The sequence below is a fragment of the Rhamphochromis sp. 'chilingali' genome, assembly GCF_963969265.1.
Source record: "Rhamphochromis sp. 'chilingali' genome assembly, chromosome: 5".
NCBI classification, from domain to species: domain Eukaryota; kingdom Metazoa; phylum Chordata; class Actinopteri; order Cichliformes; family Cichlidae; genus Rhamphochromis; species Rhamphochromis sp. 'chilingali'.
The window spans coordinates 22,998,076-23,013,611 of record NC_137932.1 but is presented as its reverse complement, the minus strand read 5'-3'; the positions used below and the strand labels follow the sequence as shown (position 1 = coordinate 23,013,611).

The 15,536-nt window shown below is 42.9% G+C and overlaps 1 protein-coding gene across 2 annotated transcripts; it reads left to right on the top strand.

Annotated features, from left to right (window-relative positions):
• The first annotated feature begins 13,142 nt into the window (after nt 1-13,142).
• LOC308397480 (uncharacterized protein) lies at nt 13,143-15,289 on the top strand. 2 transcript variants are annotated; one of them, XR_013971784.1, is made up of 4 exons: nt 13,143-13,308; nt 14,030-14,100; nt 14,234-14,575; nt 14,826-15,288. XR_013971784.1 is itself a non-coding variant. In XM_080883406.1 (3 exons), exons 1-3 carry the CDS (start codon nt 13,164-13,166, stop codon nt 14,915-14,917), a joined length of 579 nt encoding a protein of 192 aa, XP_080739532.1. In that variant the 5' UTR covers nt 13,143-13,163; the 3' UTR covers nt 14,918-15,289. The 2 variants fall into 2 exon arrangements, 1 of the variants encoding a protein (XP_080739532.1); XM_080883406.1 differs by lacking the exon at nt 14,030-14,100 and having other exon boundaries at nt 14,826-15,289.
• The last annotated feature ends 247 nt before the right edge of the window (nt 15,290-15,536 follow it).

Here is a 15,536-nt window from a genome sequence, read left to right as displayed (position 1 = left end):
AAGTACCAACTGTGGCCACAAGAGGGTGCCAAATCATACAAACAAAAGCATATTCCCACATTAAAGTTATACCAACACATAATCTCTATTGTTATTTAGATTGTGTTTAGTTTTTTTTGCTCAGACATCACACTCTCCCCATTGAATCCATTATGACAGAACAATGTGAGCAAATATTAGATCAGCAGCCTTCAACCCCTCAGAAGTGATAAAGAGAGTCATTTTTTGTGTGGTGGTGCCTCGGGAAGAAGAGCTGCTGGGGTCTAGCGAGGAGTACGAACAGTTAGTAGCACTTAAGTCACACGGCCTGATTTCAGGGATTCAATAGCTATTAGATTCCCTGCCTGCTCATAAGGAACACAAGACTAGTGTTTCTCTATCATGATAACGTAAGCCTGATTAAACACAGAACAGTGCTGCTATTTTGTCTTTTGAGGACACTCTCAAAGTAAAAATCAGTAAATGAAATCTTAAAATCACATAGAACAGTTTACATTTCATAACAGATGAAGTTACTGTAAGAACTAATTGAATTCTCACCTATTTCCTGGTCAAAAGATTGAATCCTGAAGATAAATTCCTGCACGTCTCCACCATGTGTCACTTGGCACTTCAACATCTCAGAACTCTTGGATGTGTAAATGTGATCAAATCTTGTAAAGATCACACTGGCTGAGCAGGCAGACTGTGACATCCTCAGGTCTTTGTTACCATAGAGCCACTTGACAGTGTAGTATTTGCATTTTTTATATGTGGACACAGAGCAGTTTAATGTCACTGTGTCATCATCCTTATGTTCAGTTACTGTTAAAGAAAAGAGAACAAGAATAACATTTACAGTAATCATCACTGTAATTATAGTTATTGTAATGTTTCAGTTTGATGTTCAAACAATCTGAAAACATTATGATGAAATACTCACGGTTAACAACAGACAGCTCAGCTACAGAGTCTGAACCTTCTTTTTGTCCTGATTTGTTGAACCTTCTGCAGGTGTACTGACCAACATCCTCAGCTGTGAGCTTCTTTATAACCAGAGAACATTTTGCTGTAACACTCAGTCTGTCTGATTTATGTTTGGCCTCTTGGTGAATCTCCCCGTGTTCAAACAGTGTTATTGTTGCTGTGTTTGATTTACTGAAGAGCCAGGTAGTTCTGTCACATTTATCTTGATCATCATTTTCACATGACAAAGTGACCTCACCTTCATCCCTGATAATAAACTCAACTGCTGCTGCTGTGAAGATAAAATCAAATCAACTGTGTAAACTTGACTTTTCTAATTTCATTTATAAATGTATTTGTATTCTTACCTGTTACTTGAAGCATTAGTAAAACTGATGAAAAGACTTTAATCCATTTGAACTGAGCCGTCATTGTCTGTCTTTCTCCTTCCTGCTTTTCACAAAAATGACAGTCACAGTCTCTGAAACAGAGCTTCATGTAGAGGCTGTGCTGACTTCCTGTGGTTATCATCTCACCACCTCACTGTAACTGTTCATAAAAATATAGAGAGTCCTTACTTTGACAATTTCAATTCTTAATCTTCTGTTGTTTATAATCAGCATCTGAAGCAAACAATATTACAGAGGTCAGCGGTCACACCAGGCTGTCAATGACTCTGTAAATTTAAAATGAATAACTAACCACAGCCAAACAGTGCATTTGTCACAGTGATGTATTTGGTGCCTTAAAAAAGAGAAGATGATGAATGCGATTGTGTAAATACTTGTAGCTCTTATTACTTTTTCACCAGGATATGTTCTTATTTCGTTTTCAGAATTTATGCTGAGGAAGAGCAAACTTCAACAGAAATTGGCTGTTGATGTCTAAGAGTAGTCATGAAGTTAAGATGGCATTTCTTTGCTGTGACACATGTTTGTTCCTCATTGCATTATTTTCTTCTGAGAAATGAAGGGGAAGTGTTTTGGTGAGAATGTGGGTACAGCAACAGCAGCAGAGCTCTGATGGTGTTAACCTCTAATGATGGCCGGAGCAAAGTCAGAAACACAGATGCGTCATACACTAAATGTCCTTTACACATTTTAAAGGTACACTAAGAGATAAATTGCATTTACTTTGAATTTAATGTGTGCATGTTTGCTTTTTTTTAATAGGTGAATTTAACTGGATTTCTGCACTCAAGCACATTTAGAGCACAGCATAAAAGAAACTGTTCAACAGAGGGAAAGTCTACTATCAACAGAAAACGGTCTAGAAGTAACATTAGATTGTTGTTTATTTTCATAAGAGACTTTGACAAAGGTACAAGGTCCACAAATTACCCACTCCTGACTCAGGGAGTTAGTGATGAAGAATAACAATATAGCCACTGCCTGTGCTTTCAATGCTGTAAAACAAGCATGGAATAATTCACAGAATCTTGTTATCTGCCATCATCACAAAATACAATTAGAATATTCCATGCAAACGATAATTTGTACAGCTGTGTGTATATTATAGGATTATATGGCGACATATTCTATGTTCTATTCAGCTTTATCACCTTTGGGATGAAATAGAGTGGAGACTCATAAGATCATAGATCATAAGATGGCGCCGGTGAGGTCGGCTGCCGTCACGACTGCTCCGACCACTTTTTCTTTGTCTTTGTTTTTTAAGTTAGTTTTCAGCGTTTCTAAATCGGCAAAATCATCACCATTGGGTACATTAGGTATGACAGTGACACTCTTGTTTCTATTGGTATACAATGTACTCACAATTCGAAGTTTTTAACTCCGGATCCGAGCTGGCCGAGTGAGATCTCGAGGGAGAACAAAGGGAAGCGGCGGCGGCCTAGAGGGAAGCGAGCCGGCGTCAGGAACAGGCTGAGAGCTCGTGCACACCGCACACCTCTGCCTAGCATCCTGCTCGCCAACGTCCAGTCACTGGAGAACAAGCTTGACGACCTCAGGGCCAGGATAAAGTTCCAGAGAGACATTCGGGACTGCAATCTCCTCTGCTTCACCGAGACATGGCTGAACCCAGCGGTGCCGGACCACGCCATCCAGCCGGCCGAGTTCTTCTCGGTTCACCGCATGGACAGGACACGGGACTCGGGGAAGTCAAGGGGAGGCGGCGTGTGTTTAATGGTGAACAACAACTGGTGCAACAGTGCGAACGTTGTTCCTCTCACACGCTCCTGCACACCAAATCTGGAACTACTGTCCATCATGTGTTGTCCTTTTTATCTACCTCGGGAATTTACATCGGTCATTGTAAGTGCCGTTTATATTCCACCACAAGCGGACACGGTCACCGCCTTATGCGAGCTGCATGAGGCACTCACACAGCACCAGACACAACACCGGGACGCTGCGCTTATTGTGACGGGGGACTTTAATAGCGCCAACCTCAAACGCGCAGCGCCGAACTTTTATCAACACATCACCTGCCCCACCAGGGGTGAAAGGACACTGGACCACTGCTACACTACGGTCAAGGACGGCTACAAGGCACAATCCCGCCCCCCGTTTGGCAAATCTGATCACGCCGCCATCTTCCTCATGCCAAAATACAAACAAAGGCTAAAACAGGAAGTTCCGGTTCAGAGGAAGGTCGCGCGCTGGACGGATCAATCGGTGGCCGCGTTACAGGACGCACTCGATGACGCAGACTGGGGCATGTTCAGAAACAGCTCCGACGATGACGTCAACGTGTTTACGGAAGCGGTTGTGGGATTCATCGGGAAACTAGCGGATGATACCGTGGAGACAAAGACTATCACAACGTTTCCCAACCAGAAGCCGTGGGTGGATAAAACCATCCGCGACGCTCTGAGATCCCGCACCGCTGCCTACAACACGGGACTCATGACGGGGGACATGGACCCGTACAAAGCCGCGTCATATAACGTGCGGAGGGCGGTGAAAGAGGCGAAGCAGCGCTACGGGAGGAAACTAGAGTCACAACTCCAACAGAGTGACTCTAGGAGCCTGTGGCGGGGACTAAGGACAATAACGGACTATAAAGCACCAACAACCGGTATGACGAACGCGGCCGTGACTCTGGCAGACGAGCTGAACACTTTCTATGCTCGCTTCGAGGCTGCAGCTAAGGTCTCCAACAATGCTAGTGTTAGCGGCGCTAACGGCTGCAGACAGGAAGATACTGCCAGCACCGGAAACGTGCTCGTCATCTCCGAGCATGAAGTAAGGAGAGCCTTCAAGAGAGTGAACACCAGGAAAGCAGCAGGACCAGACGGCATCCCAGGTCGTATCCTAAGACACTGCGCATACCAGCTAGCTCCTGTGTTCACTGAGATATTCAACATCTCTTTATCTCAGTCGGTGATCCCCACATGCTTCAAAGAGTCCATCATTGTTCCTGTCCCGAAGAAACCCCACCCTGCTTCTCTCAATGACTATCGCCCTGTAGCCCTCACCTCAGTAGTGATGAAGTGCTTTGAACGCCTGGTCAGAGACTTCATCATTTCTCACTACCAGACACACTGGACCCACTACAGTTCGCTTACCGTCCAAATCGTTCCACAGACGATGCCATCTCTCATCTCCTCCACACATCACTCACTCACTTGGACACTAGAAGGGGGAATTATGTTAAAATGCTCTTCATAGACTACAGCTCTGCATTTAACACCATAATTCCCTCCACACTCACCACCAAGCTGGAGCATCTGGGACTCAGCTCATCTATGTGTCAGTGGATCTCCAACTTCCTAACTGGCAGACCACAGGCAGTAAGGATGGGCGGACATGTCTCAGCCTCCACCACTCTCAGCACTGGAGCCCCCCAGGGGTGTGTTCTGAGCCCCCTGCTGTACTCTTTGTACACATATGACTGTGTGGCCACTACCAGCTCCACCACCATCATCAAGTTTGCTGACGACACCGTCGTGGTGGGCCTGATCTCTGATAACAACGAGACGGCCTACCTGAAGGAGATTAGGAATCTGGAGAACTGGTGCCAGAGGAACAACCTCCTTCTAAACGTCAGTAAGACAAAGGAGCTGATAGTGGACTTCAGCACTAAGCAGGAGAGGAACTACCAGACCCCCGTCATCAACGAGTGCCCAGTGGAGAGAGTGGACAGCTTCAAATACCTCGGAGTTCACATCACGCAGGACCTGTCATGGTCCTGTCACATCAACACCGTGGTGAAAAAGGCCCGACAGCGTCTCTACCACCTCAGACGCTTGAGAGACTTCCAACTGCCCTCCAAGGTGCTCAGGAACTTTTACTCGTGCACCATAGAGAGCATCCTGGCGGGAAACATCTTAACCTGGTTCGGGAACAGCACCATGCAGGACAGACGAGCTCTACAGAGGGTTGTGCGGTCAGCTGAGCGCACCATCCGCTCCGAGCTCCCTGACCTGCACTCAATCTACAGCAGGCGGTGCTGGACCAAGGCCAGGAAGATCGTGAAGGACCTCAGCCATCCCAACAACAGACTGTTCTCTCTGTTGAGGTCAGGAAAGCGATTCCGCTCCCTGAAGACCAACACAGAGAGACTGAGGAGGAGCTTCTTCCCGCAGGCGATACGGTCTCTCAATCACACCACCACACAGTACTGACCCACACATATGGTTCTTACACACACACTGGACTTTCTGGACTTTGGTTTTGCACAACACTGGTCACTATATTCTTCATTTCCGGTTAATACTTGTACAGCTGCTGTTATTGTGTATATATTTATTTATATTTAGATTTCTTCATACATTCTTATATAGTTCTATATTGTGTATTGTGTATTTTGTTGTACAGTTATTTTATTTTCAACTTTAATTTATATATTTTATCTTATTCTCCCAGTTAAATTTACCCTTCATTCTAATTTGTGTTGTACAGTTATTTCATTTTTAACCTTAATTTATATTTTATTCCTTCCTAGTTAAATTTACCCTTTTTAATTTTTCATATTTATTTCCTTTCTTATTCATAGCCTTTTCCTTTTTTGTTTTCTTTAGGTCACGAGCAGTTGTCCAAGCATTTCACTACATATCGTACTGTGTATGACTGTGTACGTGACAAATAAAAATTTGAAATTTGAAATTTGAATTTGAATTTGAGACTCTTAGCCAGGACTTTTCATCAAACATCAATGTCTGACCTCAAAAATGGTCAAAAATTCCCAGAAACACTCTTAAACCTTGTGTAAGAATGCAGCGGGTTGCAGAGAGATGCAGAGAATCTTACCAAGGAGACCAGCATCCAGATAACTGAGCTGCAGGTGACTAAAGCGGCAACTTGACAAGGAAACTAGAGGTAAGTACAGTGAATGAACACAGAAACAGGATGCAACAATGCCTGGTTACCACCAGAGGTAGCTGACAAACTGGCAGAGAATAGATGACTGCGCTGGGCTTAAGCGCATTGTCATCAATGGATGGCAGGTGAGAAACCAGGGCAGACACAGGTAGACACAGGATGAGAGCGGAAAAACACCACACGCTTCCTCGGCTCATGACAATTTGGAGAGGAGAGCCGTGCGCTGGAGCATTCTGAAAAGTGTATTTTGGTAGTCAAGTTTCCTGTTGGTATCTGGATTACACCTTTTGAATAACATCTTTGTGATGCCCCTGATGAGGCTCAATATGTTAATACAGTGGGGCAAAAAAGTATTTAGTCAGCCACCAATTGTGCAAGTTCCCCCACTTAAAATGATGACAGAGGTCAGTAATTTGCACCAGAGGTACACTTCAACTGTGAGAGACAGAATGTGAAAAAAAAATCCATGAATTCACATGGTAGGATTTGTAAAGAATTTATTCGTAAATCAGGGTGGAAAATAAGTATTTGGTCACCTCAAACAAGGAAAATCTCTGGCTCTCACAGACCTGTAACGTCTCCTGTAAGAAGCTTTTCTGTCCCCCACTCGTTATCTGTATGAATGGCACCTGTTTGAACTCATCATCTGTATAAAAGACACCTGTCCACAGCCTCAAACAGTCAGACTCCAAACTCCGCCATGGCCAAGACCAAAGAGCTTTCGAAGGACACCAGGAAAAGTATTGTAGACCTGCACCAGACTGGGAAGAGTGAATCTACAATAGGCAAGCAGCTTGGTGTGAAAAAATCAACTGTGGGAGCAATCATCAGAAAATGGAAGACATACAAGACCACTGATAATCACTCCTCAGCCTCCCTGGGAAAGTCTATGCCAGGGTGCTGGAAAGGAGAGTTCGTCCGCTAGTCGAACCTCGGATACAGGAGGAACAATGCGGTTTTCGTCCTGGTCGCGGAACACTGGACCTGCTCTTTATCCTCTCCAGGATACTTGAGGGTGCATGGGAGTTTGCCCAACCAGTCTACATGTGTTTTGTGGACTTGGAGAAGGCATTCGACCGTGTCCCTCGGGGTGTCCTGTGGGAGGTGTTGCGGGAGTATGGGGTGTCTGGCCCATTGCTACGGGCCATTCGATCCCTATACAACCGTTGCAAGAGCTTGGTTCGCATTGCCGGCAATAAGTCGGACTCGTTCCCGGTGGGTGATGGGCTCCGCCAGGGTTGCCCTTTGTCTCCGGTTCTGTTCATAATTTTTATGGACAGGATTTCTAGGCGCAGCCAAGTGGCAGAGGGCTTTCGCTTTGGTGGCCTGTGAGAGACAGAATGTGAAAAAAAAAATCCATGAATCCACATGGTAGGATTTGTAAAGAATTTATTCGTAAATCAGGGTGGAAAATAAGTATTTGGTCAATAACAAAAATACAACTCAATACTTTGTAACATAACCTTTGTTGGCAATAACAGAGGTCAAACGTTTACTATAGGTCTTTACCAGGTTTGCACACACAGTAGCTGGTATTTTGGCCCATTCCTCCATGCAGATCGCTTGTATCCGCGATCTCGTTCTTTCGGTCACTACCCACAGCTCGTGGCCATAGTTGAGGGTAGGGATCGACCGGTAAATTGAGAGCTTCGCTTTTACACTCAGCTCCCTCTTCACCACGACGGACCGGTGCAGCGTCTGCATTACTGCAGCTGCAGCCCCAATCCGTCTGTCGATCTCCGGCTCCCTTCTCCCATCACTCGCGAACAAGACCCCGAGATACTTGAACTCCTCCACTTGGGGCAGGAACTCATCCCCGACCCGGAGTGGGCACTCCACCCTTTTCCGGCTGAGAACCATGGCCTCAGATTTGGAGGTGCTGATCCTCATTCCCGCTGCTTCACACTCGGCTGCGAACCATTCCAGTGCGAGCTGGAGGCCCTCACCCAATGAAGCCAACAGAACCACATCATCTGCAAAAATCAGAGATGAGATTCTGAGGCCACCAAAGCGAAAGCCCTCCGCCACTTGGCTGCGCCTAGAAATCCTGTCCATAAAAATTATGAACAGAACCGGAGACAAAGGGCAACCCTGGCGGAGCCCATCACCCACCGGGAACGAGTCCGACTTATTGCCGGCAATGCGAACCAAGCTCTTGCAACGGTTGTATAGGGATCGAATGGCCCGTAGCAATGGGCCAGACACCCCATACTCCCGCAACACCTCCCACAGGACACCCCGAGGGACACGGTCGAATGCCTTCTCCAAGTCCACAAAACACATGTAGACTGGTTGGGCAAACTCCCATGCACCCTCAAGTATCCTGGAGAGGATAAAGAGCAGGTCCAGTGTTCCGCGACCAGGACGAAAACCGCATTGTTCCTCCTGTATCCGAGGTTCGACTAGCGGACGAACTCTCCTTTCCAGCACCCTGGCATAGACTTTCCCAGGGAGGCTGAGGAGTGATTATCAGTGGTCTTGTATGTCTTCCATTTTCTGATGATTGCTCCCACAGTTGATTTTTTCACACCAAGCTGCTTGCCTATTGTAGATTCACTCTTCCCAGTCTGGTGCAGGTCTACAATACTTTTCCTGGTGTCCTTCGAAAGCTCTTTGGTCTTGGCCATGGCGGAGTTTGGAGTCTGACTGTTTGAGGCTGTGGACAGGTGTCTTTTATACAGATGATGAGTTCAAACAGGTGCCATTCATACAGATAACGAGTGGGGGACAGAAAAGCTTCTTACAGGAGACGTTACAGGTCTGTGAGAGCCAGAGATTTTCCTTGTTTCAGGTGACCAAATACTTATTTTCCACCCTGATTTACGAATAAATTCTTTACAAATCCTACCATGTGAATTCATGGATTTTTTTTCACATTCTGTCTCTCACAGTTGAAGTGTACCTCTGGTGCAAATTACTGACCTCTGTCATCATTTTAGGTGGGGGAACTTGCACAATCGGTGGCTGACTAAATACTTTTTTGCCCCACTGTATGTAAATATGATCTCTGTGACTGAAAACACTACAGTCAGAGATGCTATAAGAGAAAGGCTTTATTGATAATGAAGGAGGAAAACCATTTAGGCTTCAGTCTATTCAGCTCAGCCGTACTGAACCACAGAGCCAATGAAAAAGTGTAACTGTAGACTTTTGTGCTACCATACACTCCTGTTACAGTGTTGAGAAGTGCACTATAAATACCGAATAATCCTAATAATGGATGTGTCACAAAAATTAAATGCATCTTTTAATCCACTCCTAAACATTGAAAATAATTCACAATCACAGATTTTATTATATCATTAACATTTTAAATTTGACATGAAACACTGTGTTTATAAATGCTAATTTACATCCTAGAGGTTCACAGACAGTTTTAAATCTATGACAGTTTTTTAGAGCAGGGCACCATTAACTTTTATATATGTAGTGTTTCATGTCCACTGTAAAAGTGTTACTGCATGAATGTAAATATATTACCACCCCTGCCTACACATGCAGTGAAACCATATCAATATTGCTATTATGCCAATACCATTAGTCACTGGGATTTTAAGTCTCTTGGGATTGGGATCAAAAGTCTAATGGAAAGTGAAAGAGAAAGTTTTTTTGCTTTTTTGTTTTTGCTTTGAGCGGCGCAGCGGTTCGGCTTGTTCTGGATTCGATTGTAGTGGGAAATGAAGCTCGTCCCGGTGTTTGTGATCCTCGCTCACAGTAAGATCAGCTGGTCCTTGATTCATGATGTTTAGTGTAAAAATATATCAGCTGTTTAAATAGGAGTAAGAGCTTTCTGTCTCCCTCCTGCTGCTCCGCTCCGGTTTTTGTATCTGATTTAGAGCAGCTGTTCACAGGAGAGGGAAATGGAGAACGGCTTACATATGATCAAACCTTCAAAAACAAACTGAAATGATTGCTCAGAATTACTGAGAAGTTATTGATACAAAAAATCTGCTGTATTATTATTATTATTATTATTATTATTATTATTATTATTATTATTATTATTAAAATACATATTTGGCACAGGCCTGCTGGGTCAGTATATAGTGCACAAAGTAAGCTCCTTAAAGACTGGATGATCTGCTTCTCTATGTGTTTTTTTAGGTGGTACTCTTGTCTGTATAGTGTATTTGCCATACTGACTTCAAGAAATAGTGGGAAATCTCACATGTACCAGTCTTTTTCCCCTGTTGTGTGCAATTCAGTGAGTTATTTCTGTTTTTGTTGGCTGCATTGTCAGTCGCTACAGAACAGAGGTCACGTTTTAATGCTTCTACTCATGAACTCTGGTGAACATGGTGAAGTCAGAATTACTTTCTCCAGCTTTGTCTTCATAATTAAACGTCTGTGACTGTTTTGACAGTAAGACAGGTTTACAGCCTGCTCCTCCTCAATGAGACATTTAATGCACATTACTGTGATCACTGTTTGCTTTAGCCGCATACTGTAAGACAATGATCAACACTGATCTTTGTCATGGAACCAAAAGTCAGATCTGTTTTCTGGAACAGAGCCCAACTGTTCTTCAGCCCCAGGAAATCAGAACAGCTCAAGATTCCTATGGAAGTTCACCCACCCAGATCATATTTACAGATGGGAATTGATAAGAATTTACCTGTTCTGATTCCATTATTGATTCTTATTGGCTGCACTCTGAACGAACCTTTTGTAAACCAGTGTGGCTGTTTTTGTTGTACCATTGCTGCTCTTGCATGCTTTTTTCTATCTGTCTCTGTCTGACAGCAGAGTCTGTTTTTTGCAGTATACTTGGGTATCCACTGACAGCAATGTAATGTCATGCCAAGAAAAGCACTTCTCTGTAGTGATCACTGTTATTTGTGATTGAACTGATGTAATTTCATGACACGTCACAAAGTCAGAGTCTGTCTCAGCACTGAATTTGTGGTCATTTATTGGTTTGAATAACAGTAGGAAAAAGTAGCAGAATGCAGTTTCTCTGGAAGGACCTTGTGTGGGTGGGTGAGGTTGGGTGATGTTAAAGCTTGTTTGTCCAAATATGCCCTGGATTCAAGATTCAAGAAGTTTACTGTCATGTACACAGCAAAACACAGTAGTTGCACAGAGAAGTGAAATTCTTCATTTGTGGGTTCCCTTCACACAACTAAATAGCAACTAACTAAAATAAAGAATAAACGTAACTCTGAGCATAGAAAATAATAAATAACGTAAAACAAGTGATATGTTTGCATATGATAAATATGCAATAATAAGATGTTTATATTGTATGAAGTTGTGTTATGTTGTATATAAATGTACAAAATTGCAAATTTACAGGTTAAAGATAATTACAGTTCAACAATCAGTCAGTGATTCAGTAGCCTGATGGCCTGTGGATAGAAACTGGTTTTTAGTCTGGTTGTCCCTGCTTTTACCCTCCTGTAATGCTGCCAGATGGCAGGAGTGTGAACAGTGTGGGTGGGTGCGGTCCTTGATGATGTTGTGTGCCCTCTTCCTGACCCGAGTGTTGTAAATGCCCTGTAGTGGTTCCAGTTCTTCTCTAATTTTTGCATTCATTTTTCATACTGAAAGAAACATTTCTGAAAAGTCAGGTTCATTCATCCACACATTTAATTCCTATAATATTTTGACTATTTTAGGTTGAAGCGAAATGGAAGCAAAAAAGAAATTAAGCAAGAAATCCCCCCCCCCCAAAAAAAATAAAATAAAATAAAATAAAATAAAACAAACTGAGCATTGAAACCAAACTGGATTGTAGAGACTTGTACAGACAGACTTTATCTTATTAGATGCAGATAGTTTTCTTCTCACAGTCATATAGGCACCAGCCTGAGATAAAGACACAACGTGCATCATAACTATTAACACAGCTTACAGTGAGTTGTTTTCCATCCGCACACTACAAGGTTACACACACACCAACAGTACACAGAAGTTAAATAAGGTGAAACACAAATTTTTCCCTATAGTGACAGAGAAACAAGAAAACTGGATGTACTTATTGTTTGTTAGTGAGCCTGATCTGGATCTCCTTGCCTCTAAATATGTGTTTTCTGTGGAACAGAAACTGAGTGAACATGTTTCTGTATCCCCAGTTTCCCAGCATGCCTCAGGGGTGGAGGTGGAGGTCTATGAGGGGGAGGACTCTGCGCTACTGCCCTGTCAGGTTCCTGCTCCTTTATTTAAAGACGATGTAGTTGTTTGGAGACGTGATGATCTGAATCCTGCAATCATCCACACTCTCATCAAGGAACACGATAACATTATAAACCAAAACCCTCGTTACACCAGCAGAACATCAGTCCAGAAGGAAGCCCTGCAGACTGGAGACCTGAGCCTCACTCTGAGAAACCCTACAGTCTCTGACAGTGGAACCTACATCTGCACCACCCGCAGCTTCGGAGAGGACAGGAACACAACTGAAGTACAGTTGAAGGTCAAAGGTCAGGCTATGAAAAGTGTCTTTGCCCATCAACAGTGACCAGAGCTGATGAAAAAAACTACCCAACTACAGTAATAGCCTGACAAACAGTTTTCAACCAACTGCAACGTTTATTGAAGGTTCCCTCCAGAAAAGATGTCATCATGCTTACCTCTGAATAAAAGAGGTAAGCGTGATAAAAAGTAAAAAACAAAACAAAACAGTAGCCTTAGGAAAAAAAACAGAGTAGCAGAACATTTAATCTTGATCATTTAATGCGTTTTAATAATTTACAAATCAGTGTTCATCGATATAATTTACAAACAGACAATATACATGTCTGATAAGTAAGCTAGAAGTTTAGACAAAAACATGCCAGTCCTTTTTCTTGCTGGCAGTCAAAACAACAAAACAAAATGGTCCCAAAGTGGAATCCTGCAGGATGCCACATTTCCCCATCGAATCTAAAAAATCATTATTTAAAATTTCAGAAACCTAAAATACTGCTGGAACAAGTGAAACTACTGTGGGTGATGTTCAGGTTGCTTGTGTTTTTTACAGGACCTTCTCCAGTCTGGGTCAAAGTTGTCCCAGCTGTCCTGATTCCCCTGGTTCTCTTGGCTGCTGCTGTTGCTGTCTTCATGAGCCTTGTATATAAAAGGATGAAGAAAACTGCAGGTAGTGTGTGTGTTTGTGTGTTGCAGACCTGGCCAGCTCCTGTGGGGATGTTGAGAGTTTCAATTTAAAATCTGATGACACGTACTGGTACTGACTTTCAGGAACAATGGAAATGTGCAGAGCTTCAGTAACTACAGAGCGATACTATGAAGATATGGGAAATAGTTGTTGATGCTAGGCTAAGAAGAAGAGTGTTGATCAGTGAGCAGCAGTAGGACTTCATGCCAAGAGAGAGTGCTATAGATGTGGTGTTTGGTGTACGCTGTAAGAGGCAGATGATCCATTTTGAGACCCCTAAAGGAAGAAGACTAATTTATACCCAAAAGCTCAGCCTTCAGTTCCTCACTGATGTTGTTTCTCAAGTTATGAATGTTGTCCGTGCAGTTGCCTTCAAAAGAACAAAAGCTGCCCTTGATAAGAAGCAAACATATTCATGGAGGAATGCTATACTGATAAAAATCTCCTACAAGAGGTCAAAGACATGTAGAATGAAGTGGGAAAAAAAATAAATTTCAAACTAAAAAAAAAAAAGACATCTTTAACCTTGAATGGAGAAGACAGACATTTTCTGTCAGATATCAATAAATCCAGCACCAGTCAGGCATTATATGTATCCTATACTTTTATCTTCACACATAAAACCTGAATATATGATAGGATGAATTAACACATTGGTTATGGTTCTTTCGTTTTTTTTTTTTTTTACATATCTGATTAACAGATTTTTGGCACGCCTTTCCTGAAACAGTCTTCCCACAGATCTCTATCCCCTCCCAGTCTTCCGTGCAATAGGTGATTATGTGATCTCCACTAAGCCACACAGCCTGCTGTTATCCACATTATAGAAAGACGTTTTTTTAAAAAAAAAAAAAAGTGATTTACTGCTGCTGTTTGCTACAGTTGATGTTCTTCTCTGCTCTCTCAGTTTGCCAGCTCAAAGCAGTGGACGTGACAGAGGGTGCAGAAAGTGTCCTGCTGCCCTTTGAATCCAAAAAATGTAAGAGAGAGGACATCATAGTGGAGTGGAAACGTATCCAAGATAAAGAAGTCAAGGCAATCGTATATGAGCAGGGTCGGACACAGCATCATAAAAACAACAAATCGTTCCGACGCCGCACAGAGATGAAGAAAGACCCACAGACTACAGGAAATGCCAGTCTGACTCTGAGAAATATTAGCTGTGAAGATGGAGGTGTTTACATCTGCACCGTCTGCGACAATGAGGGAAAGACCCTGGAGCAGCAAGTGGTGGTGCTCTTGGTTCATGGTCAGTATAAGAGAATATGACCTAAAAGCTCCTGCTGAACACATTCATGTCCATTAGTAATATTGACAGTTATATTTCTGTGAAGGTTAGTGACCTCACATGAAAATGCTGTTAGTGTGATAAAAACACAAGAACTGATGTATACTTTGACAGAAAATAAACAGAGCAGTCACCTTAATCGGAGTCATGTGATTTCATGCATTTACCAGGACTCTGTGATCTGACTCACTGTTGTGTTTCTCCTCTGCAGAGGGATGGCTGAAAACCATCAGAGGTTTGTTCCACATTGGCACAGAAAACAATGAAGACTCCGCCACTCCACTTTCTCTTCTTCCAAAGTAACTCTGTTTACTGCAGTCAGTATGAGTTATCTGAAGCTTTTGGTTGATTGTTGCTTTGATTATCAGAGAAACTACTGTTTGATTTCTTCATTCAACCATTTCTATTTACACTCTGTAGACAGAAATTGTCTTCTGTGGTCTGTGCACTACATTTTGGACTGGCTGTATTCTCTTGACAAGAACAACTTGTTACTTTAACTTATCCAAAACATTAATTTGCCTTTATAGGCTATAGTGTGAGTGTGTGTGAACAGATAAAAATGCTCAGATTAGAGCACTACAGAAATGTGTGTGACTGGTAGAATAATGACTTGTAGTAGAAAGCTATTTAATGCTCAACTTGAATATAGGAAGGTTCTGTATAAGTACCAGTTCACTATGCATAAATGCACAGGAAAGCTCAGATGTCCAAGTTTTCCAACAGCACTTGAACAAAGCCTGCACAGTCAGTCTTAAAAGAGGATTTTTAAAAGAAAGAAAAGTCAGTAGATAATAATTGATACTAAAAAGACCAACAGCGCCTCCTTCAACTGACACATCACCACAGACAGGCACACAGCCCCGCCCCTCACTAGCAGCTAAACAGTGAGGTTTCAGCAGTGAGTAAAGCTCCTGTTTTA

Bases quoted from the DNA above. Each gene is read 5' to 3' on its own strand.
- LOC308397480 (XM_080883406.1), top strand. From the start codon at position 13,164: ATGTTCAGGTTGCTTGTGTTTTTTACAGGACCTTCTCCAGTCTGGGTC. The intron at 13,309-14,233 runs GTAGTGTGTGTG...CTGCTCTCTCAG, and splicing joins AAGGATGAAGAAAACTGCAG to TTTGCCAGCTCAAAGCAGTG. The intron at 14,576-14,825 runs GTCAGTATAAGA...TCTCCTCTGCAG, and splicing joins GGTGGTGCTCTTGGTTCATG to AGGGATGGCTGAAAACCATC.